The sequence below is a fragment of the Cannabis sativa genome, chromosome 5, assembly GCF_029168945.1.
Source record: "Cannabis sativa cultivar Pink pepper isolate KNU-18-1 chromosome 5, ASM2916894v1, whole genome shotgun sequence".
In the NCBI taxonomy this organism is placed as follows: domain Eukaryota; kingdom Viridiplantae; phylum Streptophyta; class Magnoliopsida; order Rosales; family Cannabaceae; genus Cannabis; species Cannabis sativa.
Window position 1 is genome coordinate 9,345,225 of NC_083605.1, and position 21,532 is coordinate 9,366,756.

Sequence of the window (21,532 nt, forward strand, 5' to 3'; positions counted from 1 at the left end):
AGGATGTAAAGTCAAAAAGACTCAGGACACAGGCAGAGCCAGTTATCTAGGGTGAAAGTCTGCTGGACTCAGGTACTAAGATAACATCATGGCAATGTTGGCCTAGGGTGAAAGTCAGCAGGACTACAATACTAAGGCAACATTGAAATGTCGAGGGGCGAAGAGTCAGAATGATTGAGGCATTAGTGCAACATCTTCATCAAAGTGAAATGTGGAATGGAGGAACCGTACGCGAGTATGCGGTTAGCTTGCGAGCTATATCTTGAGGGATATTCCTCTTAGAGAGAAGTTCTTCCCAAGTTGAAGTGGGGGAGCCCACTAATTCATGTGTTTGAAGAATCAGGGTACTTGTTCAGTTTTGGTGTGTGAATCCAGAGGGAAACACTACAACAGATTGGTTGTTCAGGGTGAAGACTTGCATGATTGCTGCAAGCTGCAGATAGACAATATGCAAGGGCGTAGACTGAGATCAAGACTGAACTAGTTTGCGGCATGTTATGGGCATGTTTTGTGTTTATGGGAACATTGGTGTTGTATGGGACACCGTAAGCCGAATGATCCAGAGAACATATGCCGATGGGAGATAGCGGATTGGGATGACTTCAAGTCTTAAGAGTAAGACTGGGTGCCATCAAGTTTATCAAAAGTTAACGAGTCATCAGAGGATGCAGGGTTGATTTTGGGAGATAAACTTGTGATAGTATTTTGGGAGCCGACACAAGCAGGAGCTCAGAGGAGCGAGTGTGCAATGGGTCAGTGGGGCCTTTTGCATGAAGTCGTGGGTATGCGGTTGGGCCGGAGGGCCAATGTTGTGAACTTCGCGAAGAAATTGGGTGCAAGAGTGCACTTGGTGCTGCATTGGGTGCAGTTGGCTTGCGAGCCTCGTCCAGGTGGGACGCACCAAACTTTATCCTACGATGAGAGTGTCTTGCTCGATTGCCATCAGGAGGATGGTGCGCCATAGAGGTGGCGTGTGTAGTTTCCGAAGGGACTTGTCCAGAGGGACTTGGCTTTAGTGGAAGCGTGTTTTGTAGGTGCCGTTGGGAACGGTTGGTTTGCGAACCTCACCCCGAGGGGTGCACCATACTTAATTCGTGTCAAAAGGAGTATGCATTGGACGATTGGCGAGTGAGCTGCAATCAGAGGATGTGGTAGCTTCAGGGTCAGTGTTGCAAGGGCTACTTGGTTGACTGGAGGGACGCTATGATGGACTCGGAGGAGTTCATGTATTGTGACAGTCAGTAGTCCCGTGATCCGTAAGGAGAAATACCGGGTAAGCTGTGCAATCCCACATTGCCCTGCGAAGGTCAAGTGGGATGATTCTGAGACTGTGTAGGTATGGGACTACAAAGTTGAAGAGAGCTTAAATGGATTGATTGGTACTACCTATGTCAACAAGGTGCATCTTGTTTTTCGGTAGCCCATCACGAAAGAACTCCACAGTTAAGCGTGCTTGGCTTGGAGCAATTTCAAGGATGGGTGACCTCCTGGGAAGTTTTCCCAGGATGTGTGTGAGTGAGGACAAAGCACGCTGGAAACACTCGTGTTGGTCTGTAGGGTCAGTCATCAGTCCATGAAGCAGCCGGAGTGACGTACTCGTGTATAAGAGCCATTCATTCCGTGGGTGTAAGGACCCAATGGAGGCTTGAAGCGGGGACGTTACACTGCGATAAGAAGTAGCATCATTCACTAGAGGGCCAACATCTTTGCTGAGAGATGTGTTTGCATCATAGGTATGGACACGGCCTTGGATCCAAGAAGACCTGTTTCAGTAAGCAGTTGTATGGTGAAGGATCTTTGTGAGACAAAGATACCAGCTTTTGATCGTGCTATCTCGAGGCCTAGAAAAAATCTTAGAGGACAAAGGTATTTTAATTTGAACGTGGAATTGAGAAAGATTTTAAAGGCAACAGCATCAGAGTCATTAGTACTTGCAATAACTATGTCATCAACATATACAAGTAAGGCAAGGAAGCTTGTTGAGGATTTTTTGATGAATAAATAGTGATCAAAGGCAGATTGTTTGAAGCCATGGTTAATTAAAGTTGTGCTTAGTTTAGCAAACTATTGACGAGAGGCTTATTTAAGGCCATAAAGGCTCTTATGTAATAGGCACACAGGGTTGGGGGGGAGCTCCCCCTTCATGGACATAGCCTTTAGGGAGTGTCATGTAGACTTGTTCATCAAGATCACCATCCAAAAAGGCATTATCAATGTCCATTTGGTGTAAGGGCCAATTGTTGAGTGCAACCAGTGCTAAGAAGAGTTTTAGCGTATTGAATTTAGTAGTTGGAGCAAAAGTTTTAGCATAATCTATGCCATGAGTTTGTGAGTAACCTTTGGCAACAAGGCATGCCTTGTACCTCTTAACTACACCTTGAGAATTGTACTGAATTTTATAGACCCATTTGTTGCCAATTGGTTGATAACCAGGTGGTAATGATACAACAGTCCAAGTATTGTTTTTCTTGAGTGCAAAGAATTCTGTGTCCATGGCTTTTAACCATTGAACAAATTTTGATGCCTATTTGAAAGTGGTTGGTTCGATTTCAATATAAGCATGTAGGATGGCATTTCGAAAGGGAATGCTTAGTTTGTCATAATTGAGATACTTAACCAAATAATGGGCTCTAGAAGTTTGGCAAATATAGTCCTTAAGATGACAAGGAGTTGATGTTTGGCGACCTGCTTTTGTAGTATGAATTGGCAAACTGACCTTAGGAGGTTTTGTTATAGTGTGGGCTGGTGTTGATGTGTGAGTAATATCATCAGGAGCCATTGCTGGTGTGAGAATATCAGCAGGGGCTGTTGCTGGTTTTTGAATAACAGCAGGGACAGCTGCTGGTTTTTGAATATCAGTAGGAGTTGTGGTTGGTTTTTGAGTATCAAAACCCACAATTGCTGGTTTATATTTGTCAACAGGGGTCATTGTTGGAGAATTGGATGGTTTGATAGGAAGTAAAGCATCCGATTGTTGTGGTTGAGAGATCCTTTGAGTGGAAAAATTTGCTCATAAAAAACATCTCGAGAATGAAAAATTTTCTTTGTGGCAAGGTCGAGAAGTGTGTAGGCTTTCATTCCATTTGGATAACTAATTAATATACAGACATGTGCATGTGGAGAAAACTTGTGTCTTGTATTGGCTAGAGATGAAGCATATGCAAGGCACCCAAAATTTCTAAGGTGGTCATATGTAGGAGGTTTATTATGCAGCAATTCGAAAGGAGTTAAATGCTGCAATAATGGAGTAGGTGTTCGATTTATTAAGTATACAGCAGTGTTTATGAGATATGGCCAATAGACCAAGGCTAAGGAAGATTGAAAAGCCAAGGCCCTAGCTACATTTAAAATGTGTTGATGTTTTCTCTCAACAACTGAGTTTTGTTGAGGCCTTTCAACACAAGAGTTATATACTTGGATACCTTTTTGAACATAAAAATATTTTATATTGAGCTCGTTTGCATTATCACATCTTACAGCTTTAATGTTTTTAGAAAGTTGTGTTGAAATGAGGTTATAAAATTGTGGGATTAAGTGTTGCACATCAGATTTGGATTGTAACATGTAAACCCAAGTATGTTGCTGTGATCGTCCACAATAGTTAGAAAATATCTATAACCTTCAATACTTTGAACATGAAAAGGGCCCCATATGTCAAAATGAAATAAATCGAAACAAGATTCAGCAATATGATTTTGACAATTGAATGGTAATCGTTTTTGTTTAGCCAAATGATAAATGGAACATGGAGAAAAATCAATATGCTCAGAATGTAATTGATTATTGATTATCTTTGTTGTGGACAATGAAGGGTGTCCAAGTCTAAAGTGCCAAGAATGGACACTATTACATGATTTAGTAGAGTAAATATTTGAATTACAATTATTAGGAGGATTGACAGATTGTAGTAGGAAGTATAGGTTGCTAATACAATTAGCTATCCCAATCTTCTTGTTCTGTGTACCCTGGAGTATGCAAGAATTATGAGTGAACATAATTGTGTTAGTAATGGTAAGAAGGTAACTGGGAACACTAAAAAGATTAAATTGAAAATCAGGAACATATAAAACATTGTAGATGGTTAAGTCTTTTGAAAAATAATGTCACCTGATTTAATAACTCTAATGGTAGAACCATTGGGAAGAGTAACAGTGTTAGTAATACCAGTGTTGTGTAAATTGGAAAATAGAGAACGATTACAACATATATGGTGTGTAGCACCACTGTCAACAATCCATAAATGATTAGAGGAGGAATTGACTTTACCAGAAACATGAGAGGCAAACGGTTTGGATGTATCAGTGGGAGTATGAGTTGGTTGCAACTTTTGAGTGAGGAGAGATATGATAGCTTGAATATCTTCCTGTTTTGTCAAATTGGCAAGAACACCATACTGATCTGCAGAGGTTGAGGCATTATGAACAGAGGGAGTTTGCTCTATTTTCTTTTTGTCTCCATAGCTAGGGTCAACTAATCAAGAAAAAACACTTTTCCTTTAAGTGGCTAGGTTTATGGCAATTGGAGAAATAAGGTCTCATTTTCTTTGCAGGTCGAGGATTTGTTGAGGCTGCTGATGCTGAGGGATTTTGAGCAAAAGCAATAGCTGGGGGATTGTTTAATTGAATAGAAGCAAGAAGGGGAATTCGGGGATTCTTAAGTTTCCTTTGTCTTTCTTCATGGATAACCATGGAGAAAACTTTGGACAAAAGGGAAATGGATCAATTAACAAGATTTGAGCACGAACAGGGAAAAAAGATTCTTTTAAACCAGTAAGGAATTGAAGAATCTGTTCTTGATTCAAGAAGGCCGAGTTGTCAGCAGAAGCAGCACAGGTACTGTAACGTCCCCGCTTCAAGCCTCCATTGGGTCCTTACACCCACGGAATGAATGGCTCTTATACACGAGTACGTCACTCTGGCTGCTTCCTGGATCGATGGCCCGACCTACTGAGACAACACGAGTGTTTCCGGCGTGCTTTGTCCTCACTCGCACGCTTCCTGGGAAAACTTCCCAGGAGGTCACCCATCCTAAAATTGCTCCCAAGTCAAGCACGCTTAACTGTGGAGTTCTTTCGTGATGGGCTACCGAAAAACAAGATGCACCTTGTTGACATAGGTAGTACCAATCAATCCATTTAAGCTCTCTTTAACTGTGTAGTCCCATACCTACACAGTCTCAGAATCATCCCACTTGACCTTCCCCAGGCGGTGTGGGATTGCACAGCTTACCCGGTAATTCCCCTTACGGATCACGGGACTACTGACTGTCACAATCACCCTCCCTTACGGGGTCCGACGTCCTCGTCGACCACACTTCCGGCTGGGTCAAGGCTCTGATACCATTTGTAACGTCCCCGCTTCAAGCCTCCATTGGGTCCTTACACCCACGGAATGAATGGCTCTTATACACGAGTACGTCACTCTGGCTGCTTCCTGGATCGATGACTGACCCTACAGACCAACACGAGTGTTTCCAGCGTGCTTTGTCCTCACTCGCACGCTTCCTGGGAAAACTTCCCAGGAGGTCACCCATCCTAAAATTGCTCCCAAGTCAAGCACGCTTAACTGTGGAGTTCTTTCGTGATGGGCTACCGAAAAACAAGATGCACCTTGTTGACATAGGTAGTACCAATCAATCCATTTAAGCTCTCTTTAACTGTGTAGTCCCATACCTACACAGTCTCAGAATCATCCCACTTGACCTTCCCCAGGCGGTGTGGGATTGCACAGCTTACCCGGTAATTCCCCTTACGGATCACGGGACTACTGACTGTCACAGGTACATGGGATCCGTGGCCTTAATTCTTGGATTTCATCCCTCATACATTTAAGCTTTGTAAAATAAGAGCTAACAGAATCATCTCCCTGTCGAAGAGTGATCAATGTTTCTCTTAATTCGAAAATCTGAGGACCATTACCTTGATCAAAACGTGCCTTGAGTTCGGTTTACATTTCAGCAGAAGTTTCAAGAAAGATAATGCTACTTTTGATTTCTGGTGTGACTGAATGCAAAATCCTGGACATCACCATTTGGTTGCATCGAAACCAATGGTGATGGAGAGGATCTTCGATCGGAGGTTGAGGCAAGGTGCCTTTCAGAAACACAGTCTTGTTTCTTGCTCCAACAGACAGCTCAAAATCGCGACGCCAAGCCTGGTAATTGTGATCAGAGAGAGGAGGATTAACCAAGATCAATCCTGGATGATCACCGGAGCTAAGATAATATGGGCTTGAGCTGTCTTCAAGAGCAGGTCGAGGAATGTGAAGATGATTTTGGGTGAGATTGTCTCCAGTCATGGTGGAAGCTGGAGGAATGATCAGTGTATCTGTTGGTGGAGCAGCTGGAAGTGTAGAGGAATTATTTGGCTAAGGATTGTGGCCAGAATTCCTGGAAACAGTCGCTCGAGTTCTAACCATGGTTGAGTATCAATGGCAGAAAAAACATAGAGAAAAAGAGGAGAAAGAGATTTTATCGTCTGATACCATATGAGTAAAAACAGTTATGATCTTTATTAATGAAATAAGAGAGGTTTATATACACACCCATGTATTACAAGACTCAATAGATGAATAACATAATCAGTTAGTAAACTAACTGTAACTGACAAGAGAAACAAACAAAACTAACAGTCTAACAGTTTAACAAATCAGTTGTGTCTAAGACAGTGAACAAAAATATATAGCATAGTGATAAAATATATAGAAATGTTCATTTCAATTCATAAAAAATACAATAAAATTTAATATTTACTAATTAATAAATATATTACTTTGATGAATAATTATTTTATTTTTATTATAATTAACATTAAATAGATATTATAAAAGAATATTTTTATTTTTATTTTTCAAAATAATATATAAAATTCTTATACTTAACCAAACAATATAATTTAATGAGATAATATATTACATTACCCAAATACAATTTACACATTTTCCTATAATTATATTCTCCTTTATAATATTCTCTACAATCAAATTATTTTGAACACCTCTTAATATTTGTTGTATGTAGTGTCCTTGGGGTGTTTTATAAAGAAGGTAATTGAGGCAAGGCACGTGTTTGCGTGGTGGGAAACATCCTTTTATTGAAAGAGAATAATAAATAATGCCCTCCCATCCAATCCACATTTTTATTTTATTAGTGGAGCAAAAGTCGGTGTTCAGATAGGGTACAAAATCTACACAAGAAACACCAAAGCAAATCAAAAAATGTACATTAAATGACTATTACATATATTTACTTAGTGACTACTTTAAAATATATCACATGCAATTTTTAATTAAAAACTAGGACTAAAAATATAGAGCAACAATTATTAGTCCAAATAAAAGAGAGTAACAATTTCTTTTCTTAAAATAAGAAAATAAGTAAATTACTTTGCTTTGTGTTTGTAATGAAAATATAGATAAGAAAGTTTTCTTTGCTTATGTATTAAAGAAAAATTGCAATTTATTGTAATATTAACCGATAATTAATATAAATCTTCACGTGCACTACAAGTAGCCCACCAGATTATAAGCATATATTTAAATTTCTTAGAAGCAAAAGCAAAAGAAATCTTATTTATATGTTTTTGTTTTATAAAGTGATTCGATTCTATTTTTTTTTTCCTTTAATGTCATATCTTGTAACAGCAAGCACAAGAACTTAGTTTGTAATGTTCTTTGAGAATATTTCACAGTTATAAGGTATGTTTCTCATGATTTTAATCCTGTTTATTTCTTTAATTTCTCGATTCTCATTTTGTTTTCCTTTCTTAATAATTATTATTGGTGTTAATCTAAAAAAAAATTCTTGTAGGTGTTATTTTGAAGTATTAATATCTGCTTACAAAAAAAATATTTACATATATTTAAACAAAGGCAAAATGAAGAACAAAATCAGTTCTCACATAAGGAAATTTATGCCCTGTTCCGGTAATATTTCTTCTCTTTCAAAACCTTTTGTTTTAGTAAGGTTTTACATAATAACGACATTAATTTGCACAATAATGTAAGAGCAAGTGATTAGGTAAATAATTTAATGTATTGAATGTTTTTTTTTTCTTTATTAGATTCTTGTATGGATTGGGCCTTAAGAAAATTCGTTTGATTAATTATTCAAAATACATGTTTTTATATATATTTGCATATGCATACTCTTTAAATTTTGGTTAACTGAAAATAAAATTTAAAAATTATTTGAACTAGAATTTTATGTAAAAATGGAGAGAGAGAGGAAGATAAATGTATAAAAAAGAGGTCAAAATTTTATTTTAGAAGAAACTCAAGGTAATACATGATGATGGAATCTATTTTAAACGGGCTGATAGGCTTATGGGTTATAAGCCTTAAGTTACTACTTTGGTCATTTCAAAAGAAAAACAAGTTACTACTTTGGGGAGTAGAAACCTCAAAATTATTTTGGGAAATTTTATAATGTATCTCCTTAAAAGAAAAACATCGATAAATCTCTATCTGTTTTAACATCTAAAATAATTTTTTAGTTAATTTTTTCTCATGATCATGTAAATTATAGTTATTTAAGACATCTTGCAAAATTTTAAAAAATTCGAAAAAATTTAATACGCCGAAAATTGTGTTCAAGCAGTGTATTGCACGCGTGACTATTTTATTTTATACGCATGTAAAATAAATTGTTTGAATTTTATTTTCTATATTGTAAATTATTTCAAATTTTTAAAATTTTGTAGGATATCTTAAATAACGTATATGAATATATAAAAAAGAATTAGACTAAATTTTTTGTCTGAATGCTGAAACAAGTAAATAGTGCATCAGTACATTCTTTTCAAATGAATCCATCGTAGAATTACTCAATCATTTTTATTAGGACATTTTATTTGAAATCGAGACTAATAAAAGTCTTAATATGTAAGGTTCGAACATTGGTCCCATCCCAAATGGCAAATCCTAGCCCCTATCATTAGAACAAAACTTGGATATAGCTACAATGAGATGTTTTAAAGAATATTTGATGACTTAAATATATTTTTATTTTTTTATTGATGTTTATTATTGGAGTAAAAAAATATGCCAATAAAAATTGTCTAACAATATTAGTATTTTTATTATTATATCAAAATTTAATAATATAATATTATTTAATAATTTTTAGATATGATTATTTTTGGAATATTTGAAAATAAAAAAAAAATATTCAAAATAACGTGGATATTATTGTAAGTTTTTTTTTTTTTTTTTGAAAAGCAATATTATTGTAAGTTTAATTTTGCTATTTTCTTTTATTATTTTTTTTTTGTGTTGAAGAAGAAGAAAAAAAACGAAATTTCCATATTATATAGTAAGAGTTTACTTGTAAAAGCATCAATTAATATAATTTTGTGTGTATGAATATGACAGCCAATACATCTCTCAATAATCCTATTACCAATATTGATGTTCGTGAAGAATATGCGAATGCCTTCCGCACCGAATCCTACATTGACTTTTGGACACGTGTCATTGCAATATCAAATGCTGATTACGCCACTGCTATTCCAGCCGAGTCCACCAGCTCGGCTCGGCTCCCATCCTATCGTTTATTCATTGAACATCTTTTGGATCCAGATCAGCCCACAGTCACACACATCTTATCCTTGGCCCATAACCGGCCCAAAATCCATGCACTACTCTCTGAATATTTCACCCAAACTGCCAATGCCTCCATCCTATGTGGCACTCTATTAAACGACATTCAGAAGACACGTGGCAAATACCGTTATTTTAAAACCTCAATCCAATCAGTTAAAGGAGGAGAAATAAGTCATATAATCTCAAACCAACTCACTCAGTTTTCTTGCTCAATCAACCCATTCACTTCTCCTATCTCATCTCCAAGCCGAGTTAGAATTGTTCAAAAGGGTTGTTCTGGATTACTTCATAGGCTCGAAGTAAGCCGAGACAAAGCTCGAGCCAAGCTTCAACTCATGAACAAACTAAAACACGGCTCGGCTGTTGTCCTCGTGGCTTTGACGGCTTCATTGAGTGTGATTGTTGTGACACATGCACTCTCATTAGTTGTAGCCATTCCAACCTTGATTTCAGCTTCAATAGAGTTGGCTTCATCAAGGAAGCTGGCTAGGGTGACAGCGCAGCTCGATGCAGCCGCAAAAGGGACCTACATACTAAATCGAGACTTTGACATAATTAGTCGGCTCGTGGCTAGGCTCAATGATGAGTTGGAGCACTTAAGGGGAGCTGTGAAATTTTGGGTTGATCGAGGAGAAGAAGATTGGCTGAAAGTTAGCAATGAAGTGGTGCGACACCTTAAGAAAAATGAGTCAAATATTAATGAGCAGCTTGATGAGCTTGAAGAACACTTGTATCTATGCTTTATGACTATAAATCGAGCTAGAAGCTTAGTGGTGAAGGAGATGTTCAATCCTTCTCAACCAACTAAACACCACTGTATATTGTCATCATGTTAATAATTTTGTAATCATATCATAATATTAATAATAATATTTATATAAGTATCAATAACAAAACACACAAATTTTTTTCTTTTACTTTTTTTATTATTATTATTGGAGATTTTAACTCTACATTTATAGTGTCATTTATTGTATTTTTTATATTTGTATAGTCTATACTTTAAGTTTTTTTTTACTATTTTTTTTTTTGTTTCTTCCTTTTTCTAATACATGAGCATGACTTTTTTCTTTCCGTTCTCTTTGTCAGCCCTGACTTTTTTTCTTTTTTCTATATTTTTGTCAAAGTTGCTGACTTTTTTTTTACTCTTTCCATTCTCACTCCCTCACTCTTTCGAACACTTTATTTGTTTTTAGGATTTTTTCTTTCTTTTTTAACACTCTTACCTATTTTTCTCACTATCATACAATTTGTTCTATTTTTAAGATTTAGAATAACTTCTTCTTTTTATTACAATTTTTTTACTAGTCACACTCAATTTAATCCAATACTATTTTTTGAAAAAATCTTAATTAATTTCATTTTAATCCTTACAAAATTAGTTAAAATTATTTCCATCAAAAATAATTTATATAAAAGTATTAAATTATAATTACACATTTGATTTTTTTTTCCTTCTCTCTTTCCAAATAAGATAAAAAGAAATATATTCTTTTTTATATTGCCATAATTTCCCATCTCCTCTACCTATTCTATGTTTTTATTTTTCTTTCTATTATAGCAATCATAAGGTTAAAGATGAGTTGATGTTAAGTTGTTTTATCTTTTTAATATTTTGTTGTATATGTATTTTGTTTATTGTTTTGGTTTGGGTAGAGTGATTAATATTTAATTAATAAAAGTATTTTTTTTTTTTATGTTTTATAATTTTTTGGAGTTGATTTATAAATAATTTGCATATTGTAATGGGGTTGGTGCATTTTTTATTGTTTTGTTGTTGGTGGTGTTAGGGTTTACGCCCTTAAAGTAAATATTTAGTGGACAATATATTAGAGAATATATGAAATACAAATTATTATAAAAAAATATATATATTAATTATAGAGATATAATTTATATGAATAGCTAGAATAAGTTTGTGTGTATTAAAGGTATGGAATTTTTAATATAGAATTACTAAGTAGGTTTACTAAGTACTATAATTTAGTGGCATGTGATTTTTATTGGGATCACATATGTGAATAGACATTTAGTAAATGCACAATTAACATATTTTATCAACATGTTATTTATCATTAAAGAGTTATTCATATCACAATGATGATCATCAGTAGATCAGATTAAATCCTGACTATTCATGAACTCTTGTTTGTATTCATTAAGTTGTTTGCTTCACTCGTTAAAGTTTCTTAAAGAAAATGATTCTTACAACTTCTGTTTTAAGAGCTTGATAACATGAATGGTTGGAAACAAGTTATACAATAAGAGGAATCCAAACTTTCTGAAAGGATCGAATATTAGCTCCCTTAAATTGTTAATTCGAGGAGTGACTGTAGTTGTATCCAAATCTATTATTGAAGTTATAGATTAATTGTTCACAATAAATTAATGGTACTTAAGGAATTTAAGAGATAAGTAGAAGAAAATAACAGTTATTTTGATCAGCTCTAGTTATGAACTAATAAATTGGAAGACAAACTAGTTACTGATTATATCAATGGACTACTAAAAATAATTTTGTCAATATAATTTTACATTATCAAAAAGTACAATTCTATATTTATAGTGGAGTAATAATGGAATTAATAAGCCATATTATTTTATTGATGAGTTCAATAATAATCTAGAGTTTATTAGAGCATCGAAATATAGGTTTATGGTCCCCATATCACCTCTATACCACAATATAAATGGAAATGTTTAATTTGAGGAATAATTATTAAGAGAGCATTAAAATTTATGGAAAATTATTCTTGAGGGCAAAATGGTACTTTCGACTAAATCGTTATTTGGTATAATCTTTTAATTATGAGTAGAATAATTAAATTGATTTAACTATATTTACCTAAAAACTAGCCCTGATGTGTGGATATCAACATTTAACACGTGGCAAGAAGAAAATATATTCATGGAGTTACTGCGCCAAAGTTTACTTTGGGAACTTTAGAAATGGGTGTTTGGATCCTGCTAAGCTGCTTTCAACTCACCTTCCTTAAGTATTCGGATCCATAAAGTTAAGAAGAATCCAAGTCCAAATCTTGAGAACTGAAAAAGAGTTGAAATGATCTCTTATAAGTCAACCCGAGTAACTAGCGTCCAAGTTGATATTCTGGGCGCTCAGTGCCCAAGTTGACATCTCATGCTAGGGTTTCAGTTTTTGGGTGCGTATTAGTACAAATGGCTCAAATTTTATACTTATACATGAATAAGACATGTCGTAAACATGTTACAGCACTAGTTCATATTTTTTGTTAGATCCAAATCTAAATCTTGATGGTGCTGGGTGTGATCGATCTAGTTCATTTTTTTAAAAAAAAAAAAAAATCAATTTGCGTCATTGCAATATTACTAATTGTTTCGGTTATGAAACGAAGCAAAATTTTTTTTGTGTCGGTTTAGAAGTTAAGAACAAAATAACAGCATTTGCATCTATGGCTATAATGCCGGTTACTCTAACCGACGTAAATTTTTTATATGCCCCTTAAAAATTGAAGCAAAAAGCTATTTTTATAGTAGTGAGACAACTTCATCCTAAACACATTCTGGACCTTTGAGAACCATGCCCGGAACAAAGATAACCCATCAAAGATCCATGGGACAAAATCCTCTTGCGCCAGCAAGGAGCATTGCACAGCCAGGCTAGCAGTAGCCCCAACTAAGAGAAAGAAAAACTTGCTTATGACAGCTGTTATAAGAAAGAATGAGAGATAGAGAGAAATAGAAAGAAAGAATAAAGAAAATATTATATGACTAAAATTATATTCATATCGTGTATTATATATTTTATTTATTTTAGTACTAATATTTAATAATAATATATAATACATTTTTTATTCAATAAAAATATTGTGACTATTTAATTGGGTAATTTGTAGTGAAACACTCTTATGTTTCAATTTGGATACAGTTAAATTACTATTTTTGTTTTTTTGGTAGCAATACCTTTTAAGTTCACTTTTATTTAAAAATATAATTTGATGATTAAATTTTACCATTATATACACTACAAAAAAATCTTACTAAGTTTTAGTTACAACAAAATTTGTGACTAAAAGTAAAAATATTGCAACTAATTATAAATTATCATTCTTATGTTATAACTAAAAAAGTTTGTGGCTAGAGATATTAGTCACAAAAATTACAATTTTTTGTAACTAATAGTGTTTTTAGTCACAATATTTGTTGTGACTAAAATTAAATTAGTGACAATTTATATCTAAATACTATGTTTTAGTCATAAGTAACTTTTTATTGTGACTAAAAGTCACAATTAGTCACAAAAAAATTATATTGTGACTAAAATGTTGTCACTAAAAGTAGCTGTTTTTGTAACGATACTATTTAATATAATTTTATAATATTTAAATAATTAATATTATTTGGATCAATAAAAATATGCCACATGTACATAAAATGGCAATCTCAAATGTTATTTAATGGCGAAAATTAACTGACATATAAAATTTACAAATAAGTAAAGTTATAGGGTTATGACTATGGGTGGGCATCATCCAATCCAATCCAATTGAAGCGAACCGATAAAATCCAATCCAATTACAAAAAGTTAGATATCCAATTATAATTAGATCGAATTAGATGCTAAAAGTTAGATTCTAATTGGATTGGATCGGGTATTGAATGTCAATCTCAAAATCCAATTAAAAACCGATCCAATTCAATTACATTTATATATTAAAAAAATATTTATATAATGTTGAATTGATGACACTAGATTGTTTAGTATATTTATTTTCATGATGTTTTGTTCTATTTTATTACTTAGAAATGTTATTGTTTTAATTATTTAAAACTTTTAGCTACAATACACTTGTAAGAATAGTATATTTATGAAGTATTAAACTTAAATAAAAAGTTATACTTAATTTTTTTTACGTATTTTTCTTTATATTTTTAAGCTAATATTGAAATTTAAGTGTGTAATTGGATATCAATTAAAAAACCGATCCAATCCAATTAGTAATTGGATTGGATTGGATTGGATTTGAGGTCTAATTGGATTGGATCAGATGATGATTTTCCAAATCTAATTACTAATTAGATTGGATCGGATGAGCAAAAAAAGGTTGGATTGGATCGGATGCCCATCACTAGTTATGACCACTAAAAAAATAAAAATAAAATTATATACAAATTAAAATATAAGAAGATTTAACAACAAATTATCATGTTTAAAAAGAAAATTGTACTATAGGGCTTGTTTAGTACGTTGTGTTGTATTGTGTTGAATTGTATTGTATTGTATTAATATTATTTAATATAATACTATGTTTGGCAATCACTTGTATTAATAGCTTGCGTAAAATTATATTATCATTACTATAAACTTAACCTCAACTCCGACTCTTGCCTGGTTAGGGGTTTGAGGTCTGGGGCTGGGTCAAGGTTCGGGGTTCAGTTTCTTAGGTCTAGGGTTCGAGACATGGTCGGGGTCAGGGTCTAGGTCCAGGTCTGGGATCCGGGATTCAGGATTCGTGTTCGCATTCGTGTCTAGGGTCAACGTCTGATTCGGGTTAGGGTCTAGTGTTCCGAAGCTGGTGTCGAAGCCTGGTTCATAATCTGGGGTCTGAGGCCTAGTTCGGAACTGAGATCCTTAATCCTGGACCCTTAAATAATACAAGTAAATATCGTTCATTTGTCATGTATTATATAATAATACAATTCATATTGTATTAAAATTTATAATTATAATAATTAATATAGTATAATATTCTATTTGAACGTACATAATATTATTTATTATTTAATATAATACGATTTTTATACGACATACCAACCAATGAGCTAGTCAATTCTAATCTAATTATTCTGCTCTGCATGCAAAAGGAGCCTTCTCTCTACTAATTAGCTCCGATCCTTTCAATATTCTACCAAATTTAGTCAAACCTATAACACACAACAACACTCACTCCAAAGTCGCATACATTTATACTTTTTATCTTTTGACAATTGACGCCATGCACACATACATGGACGGAGGGACTTTAGCCCATGTGTGGGCTAAAGCCCTCACTCAAATATATACATCAAATTTTTTATATGTAGATATATACATATATTAATTCACTTTGCTCAATTTATTAAAGTCCAATTCACAAAAACCATTACTCAATATCTTAATCATGATTTATTAGCCTACTCTTATTCTAATCAAGCCCATTCCAATACAAATAATAAAAAAAATAATACTTTATTAAAAAATAAAATAATACCATTGACAATATTTATTTTATTTTTGTCAATAGTATTATTTTATTTTGTTGAAGATGAAAATTTGAAAGATACATTTATCATTATTTTTACTAGTTTTGACTTAATATTTATTCAAGCCCTCATTCAATTAAATTTCTGGCTTCGTCACTGCACACATATATAGATTTGAGTGGCTTTCAAAATATATACATTTATTAAGAAAAAAAAAATAGATGCAATTGATAGAAAGAGATAAACTGAATATGTATTTATTTGTTTTGAAATAATAAACTCAATATTTATGAATGGCTTCAACAATCACATGGCGGTGGCCTTCCCACCTATGGAAAGTGAAAGGTGGCATGAGATTTACTTTAATTATTGCATGAAAAGCAAACAATAATGTGACTCTGAACTCTCATACTCTCTCAAACTAGCTAATATGAATTAAATGACAACAATTAAAATCTCAACAATCCCAACAACAAAATTCAAGAAAAGGAGAAACCCTTCCTTCCTCTCACACCCTTATATGGCTTCTCTTTTCCCAAGTTCAATTTTTTTTTGGACCAAAACAACAATACCTCAAAATTCCATACGAGAAAGTTCACTATTCCAGAATTTGTTCATTAGTCAACAAAGATTACTCATCATATATCATTGTCAAGATATAAGATCTTTATTCATATACTACTAGTAGTAGTAGTAGTACTCTATAAAGCTAAGTACTACTAGTAATAGTGGTTCTAACATAGTTGGATCTTCCTTCCATGAAATTAGATCTCACTAAATTTAACTCTGATTTAAATATGGACAATAATAACAATGACACAATTAATATGTAGTATTAAAGAGGTGAGGTTACATTAAGAGAAAAGCAACGTAGCTGTTTTGACAGTCGTCAAAAGTAAAAAATCAAAGGCATCTGTGAGTATGACCAAAGAGTAGACTAGTACTGAGTAGGGGGGTCCAATGCACCAATTATCCAACCTACGACAATAATGTTTCCCCTCATCAAATAAATTATTTTTTACCTATTACAACAATGACTACTATTGACTAGTAGTAAGTTTTAGATGTGATTTCTACCCAAAAAAAAAAAAAAGATTAATTTAGATTTTTACTACTTGAATTTTGAAAAAAAGCGCATTCATATAAATAGAAATAGCTAGACCACATGGTTGTTACGAAATAGTTGTTTAGGGATAGAGAAATACGGAATACAACCAAACCTTTGGTGGGAAAACGTCCACCTAGCCTGCTCCTTGAATTTTGATATCTATTAAATTATGCCCTTAAATTTTTATGATTGTTAAAAATTCCTTCTAAATTTTGATATTTACTAAATTATGCCTCTAAATTTTTATGGTTGTTAAAAATTCCTTCTAAATTATTAAGATTGTTAGATTTGAAGATTTTTGTTCAATTTCATTCAATTTTACTAATTTAGTAATTGTTCATGTACTAAATCATTACTACAAAAAATAACTACTTTTAGTGACAACCTTTTAGTCACAACAAAAAATTATTTGTGACTAAAATATAGTATTTAGACACAAGTTGTGACTAATTTAGTTTTAGTCACAACAAGTATTGTGACTAAGAACACATTTAGTCACAATAATTTATGATTTTTATGAGGGTAAATAGCATTTTGGACGCTGTGTTTTGTAAAAGTTACCAATTGAATCTTCTGTTTTGTTAAATGACAAAATGGACCCTATATTTTCTAAAATTGTACAAATAGGACCGTAACGCCCTGACTCTCAGGGACGCCACGTGTGTGGTTTTACAAACTTAATTATTATTACTAATCTATTAATTTAGGAAAAGGGTGGTTTAATTAAAACCTTAGATTAAATTAAAATAAGACTTTAATACAAAATACTATCATAATACGGGGATCCCCTGTTTATAAAATTCTTTAACAACTAGTTATAAAACCGCTATTACATTATTACAAAAGTAAGTTACATTTTCAATCATAGAAAAAAGATGGATCCTGCTTCTCGAAAGCCAAGACACCACGACAGATATGTACACTGCTGCAGAGACCTCAAACTCATGGCTGCCCAATTTTGCCTTTCCCTTTACCTGTACCATTTAGCACCCGTGAGTCACAGAGACTCAGCAAGAAAAGTAATTAAATCCATAAATATTATTAAATCCGATTAATCTTAATAAAATAAACGTAAACGTAACACATCACACACTAACATGCTCATACAATTTCATACTTGTAAACACACCATCTCGGTAATTCATTAAGCACCCTTACCACTCGTTAACCACGAGCTGCGTATGTCACTATCGTTGCCCGATAAAGCAAACGATAAGTAAGAAACGTATCTGCGGTTTTAAGAGTAATTAACCGTAACGGTAGTGAACGTTTCCAACCCTTACCACTCGTTAACCACGAGCTGCATATGTCACTATCGTTGCCCGATAAAGCAAATGATAAGTAAGAAATCTAACCGTGGTTTCAGGAGTAATTACTTATAACGGTAATGATTGTTTCCAACCCTCGATCACAGCCGAGGCATAACAAACACATAAACAAGACCTTCATTATATTCAAGTCTATACCAATCACAATCATTAATTATTTAACCATATATGGTGCGTATCACTTTTCTTACCTTAGTCCAGAAACCAGGCGTGCGGGCCGACCTGAGTGGAATTACACTCGACGACCCCGGGTCCTATGTCACGACAACAAAACTCGATAAATAACTTACCCAAACTCTGGAATCAAATCCCTAATCTCTGAAACCGAACATCTAACTTCCCACTGGATTAGAACAATTCAAGTATCACTAAAATACCCTAATCTAAGCTCTGAAAGACACCCCGAGCGGAAATCGGTTTTGAGGCTAAAAGTAGAGTTTTCCCCTGCTGGCAAACCGGTTGACCGGTTTTACTATGCCTAAAAAACTGGTTAACCGGTTTTCCTTGCTGCAGAAACGGAAAATCTGGTTTGTTGCTTCAAAACCCAACTAATTCTTCACCAAACCTGCTCAAACCTTCCAGAATAATACCATATCATAAAAATAATGTATTCAAGTCATCAATTCACAACAATTTATCAATTTAAGCAAACCACCATAATTGAGTAGAAATTTAGCTCAAAACCCTAAATTCCTCTAGCACAAAACTAAAACACCTCTAAATCTAACCAAACTAAACTTAAACAATCTCTAAATCAAGTCTAAAAACTAATTCTAATTCCAATTTAGCACAACAGCCCCAAAATTAAAGAAAACCCTATCTTCAACTCAACCTAAACCTTAAGAAATTCAACCAACAAAGATGAATAACTTACCTCAACTTTGTACAGCAACTAAGGTTGATTAGCTCAGCCTAGAATTGGTTGAAATTGAAGATAACTTGGTTGGACTCCTGCTGCCTCCTTGGGTTTCGAAGGAAGAGAAAGGAAGAAGGAGATGTGTGGGTCTTTCTTGATTTTCCTCTAAGTTACTAAGCTTTTCCCTTTTTTTAATTTATCTAACTAATAACTAAGAAAATGTAAACCTATAATTAACTTTTATTTCAGCACACCTTAACCATAAAAGGACAAAATCCAACTAATAAAAGACTCATTTACCATTTTTCTTAATCACTTAAATAGGTTAAGGCTTAGGGGTATTTCGGTCCTCCCAAGCTAATCCCGCCAAAAAGATAATTTAGAATTCTAAACTAGTTCGACATAAATCATTATAGCATAATTTAAGCGTCGTGACATTTTCGACCACTCCGTCGAGTTTCCCAAGGCAGTCGAACTCGAAAATATTTTATTTTGAAAATAGTATCTGCAATACCCCCATAATACGACAAAATTTCCGTAATTAATAAATTACGCTTTGTTTATTCTTTTACTCTTATTTCACTAATTAACTCGTAACTAGCTTAAGTAAGATTATAATCCTACTCCAATGCCCACATAATCACATATTTAATAAAGTGTGTCCAATTATATATCATCATATTTTTTGGGGATATTACAAGGACCATGAACTAATTTTTTATTAAAATAAAACTTAATAATAATTTGATCTAGATATGTTATGATAAAATTGGTTACATTTTCTTTATCTGTTCATATTAAAAATTGTCTTAAAGTTGGTTATATTAAAAAATAAAATTATTAAAAATTATACTTGGGGTCCTATTTTTACCATTTTGAAAAATATAGGGTCCATTTTGTCATTTAACAAAATAGAGGGTCCAATTGGTAACTTTTGCAAAACACAAGGTCTAAAATGGTATTCACCCTTTTTATGACTAATACTTTTAGCCACGGACTTTTTAGTCACAATACGTGAATGGTGATTTGTAATTAGTCACAACTATTTTACTTTTTAGCCACAAGTTTTGTTGGGACTAAAAGTAAGATTTTTTGTAGTGCATACTCCCAGATTTTCTCGAATTTTGACATGTATCAAATCATGCCCCTTGAACTTTCATCTATACTTTCCTTACTAAAATTGGACAAAAGTTTTTAAATCCAACGATCTCAATAATTCAGGGGAATTTTTAACGCCATTAAAAGTTCAAAAAACATGATTTGACACACGTCAAAATTCAGGAGAAAAAATTCCTAATTAGCCAAAAAAAGTAATAAAAAAAACTTTTTCGACATGAGATCATCTTCTGTGTAAAAGAAAAAAGTAATGACTTATTCTTTTAAACAACTCCAATTATGTTTTTGACGACTTAACAAATTTATACACTTGGTAAACGTTTTTTATTAAATTTTCCCATTAGCCTTGAGTTGGGTAGGGTGGCTTGATACTTGTTTTGACCAAAAATTGGTTTCGTTTTTATCAATAAATAGAAAATTAATTTCTTAATTTTCGTTCAGGGTTCTTTCTTTCTATAGTTCTTAAAAGGTTTTTTTTCTGAAATTTATCTCATTGTTTTTGATACACTATTTTTTCTGCAAGCGTACAGTGTTATTATAGTAAAGTTTTAATACTAAAAAGGTTTTCGAACCCACAAGGATTGATTATTAAATTTTACTAATTATTATACTCTTTAATTTTATACTTTAATTAGATAACCCAAAGTAAATTATAATTAAGAATCAAGCAATAAAGTAAATCGAAAATAAATAGACAAGCAACGATTTTGAATCAGAAAGCAAAAACCTAGAGCATTGATTTCCCTATTTCAAACTATGAATCTCAATTTATCGATTATCAAAATTTAATTATCCTATAATTTGTAGTTTCAAGAATCCTAACGTAATCTATTAACCTCTCTCGAGCGATGATAGATTTAACTTAAATTAACTAATAAGATATCTCTATTCAATGTTAAGCAATTAAGCACTCATAAAGCAATATAATTCTCTTTAAATGAAACTCATAAAATTAGTGGAATCTCTCAATCTCACACTTTTCCTATGTCATGCGATTCTAAGTATGATTTTAGATTACCTCTCTCAAGTGTAAAACCTAAAATTTCTATACTAATTAATGGTGATCAAGCATTAAGAAGATGATAATTAGCACAAAATTGCATAAACAAATAACAAGAACAAATATGAAAATAATCTAAAAATTTAAATTCATAATCTAAAATAGTTCCATCAACACTCTAGAATGAGTGTTTAGTTCATAATTACAAACATAATAACCACAATAATCATGTTCATCATTAAATAACTAAGCAAAAGAATAAAGAAGAAGAAGAAGAACAAGAAGAAAAGAACTCTAATGTTT

The 21,532-nt window shown here is 33.0% G+C and overlaps 1 protein-coding gene across 1 annotated transcript; it reads left to right on the forward strand.

Annotated features, from left to right (window-relative positions):
* Nucleotides 1-7,485: 7,485 nt before the first annotated feature.
* Nucleotides 7,486-10,509, forward strand: LOC115716850 (UPF0496 protein At3g49070). The gene is made up of 3 exons (XM_030645755.2): nt 7,486-7,694; nt 7,807-7,922; nt 9,369-10,509. Exons 2-3 carry the CDS (start codon nt 7,874-7,876, stop codon nt 10,433-10,435), a joined length of 1,116 nt encoding a protein of 371 aa, XP_030501615.2. The 5' UTR covers nt 7,486-7,694; nt 7,807-7,873; the 3' UTR covers nt 10,436-10,509.
* The last annotated feature ends 11,023 nt before the right edge of the window (nt 10,510-21,532 follow it).

Bases quoted from the DNA above. Each gene is read 5' to 3' on its own strand.
- LOC115716850 (XM_030645755.2), top strand. From the start codon at position 7,874: ATGAAGAACAAAATCAGTTCTCACATAAGGAAATTTATGCCCTGTTCC. The intron at 7,923-9,368 runs GTAATATTTCTT...TGAATATGACAG, and splicing joins GAAATTTATGCCCTGTTCCG to CCAATACATCTCTCAATAAT.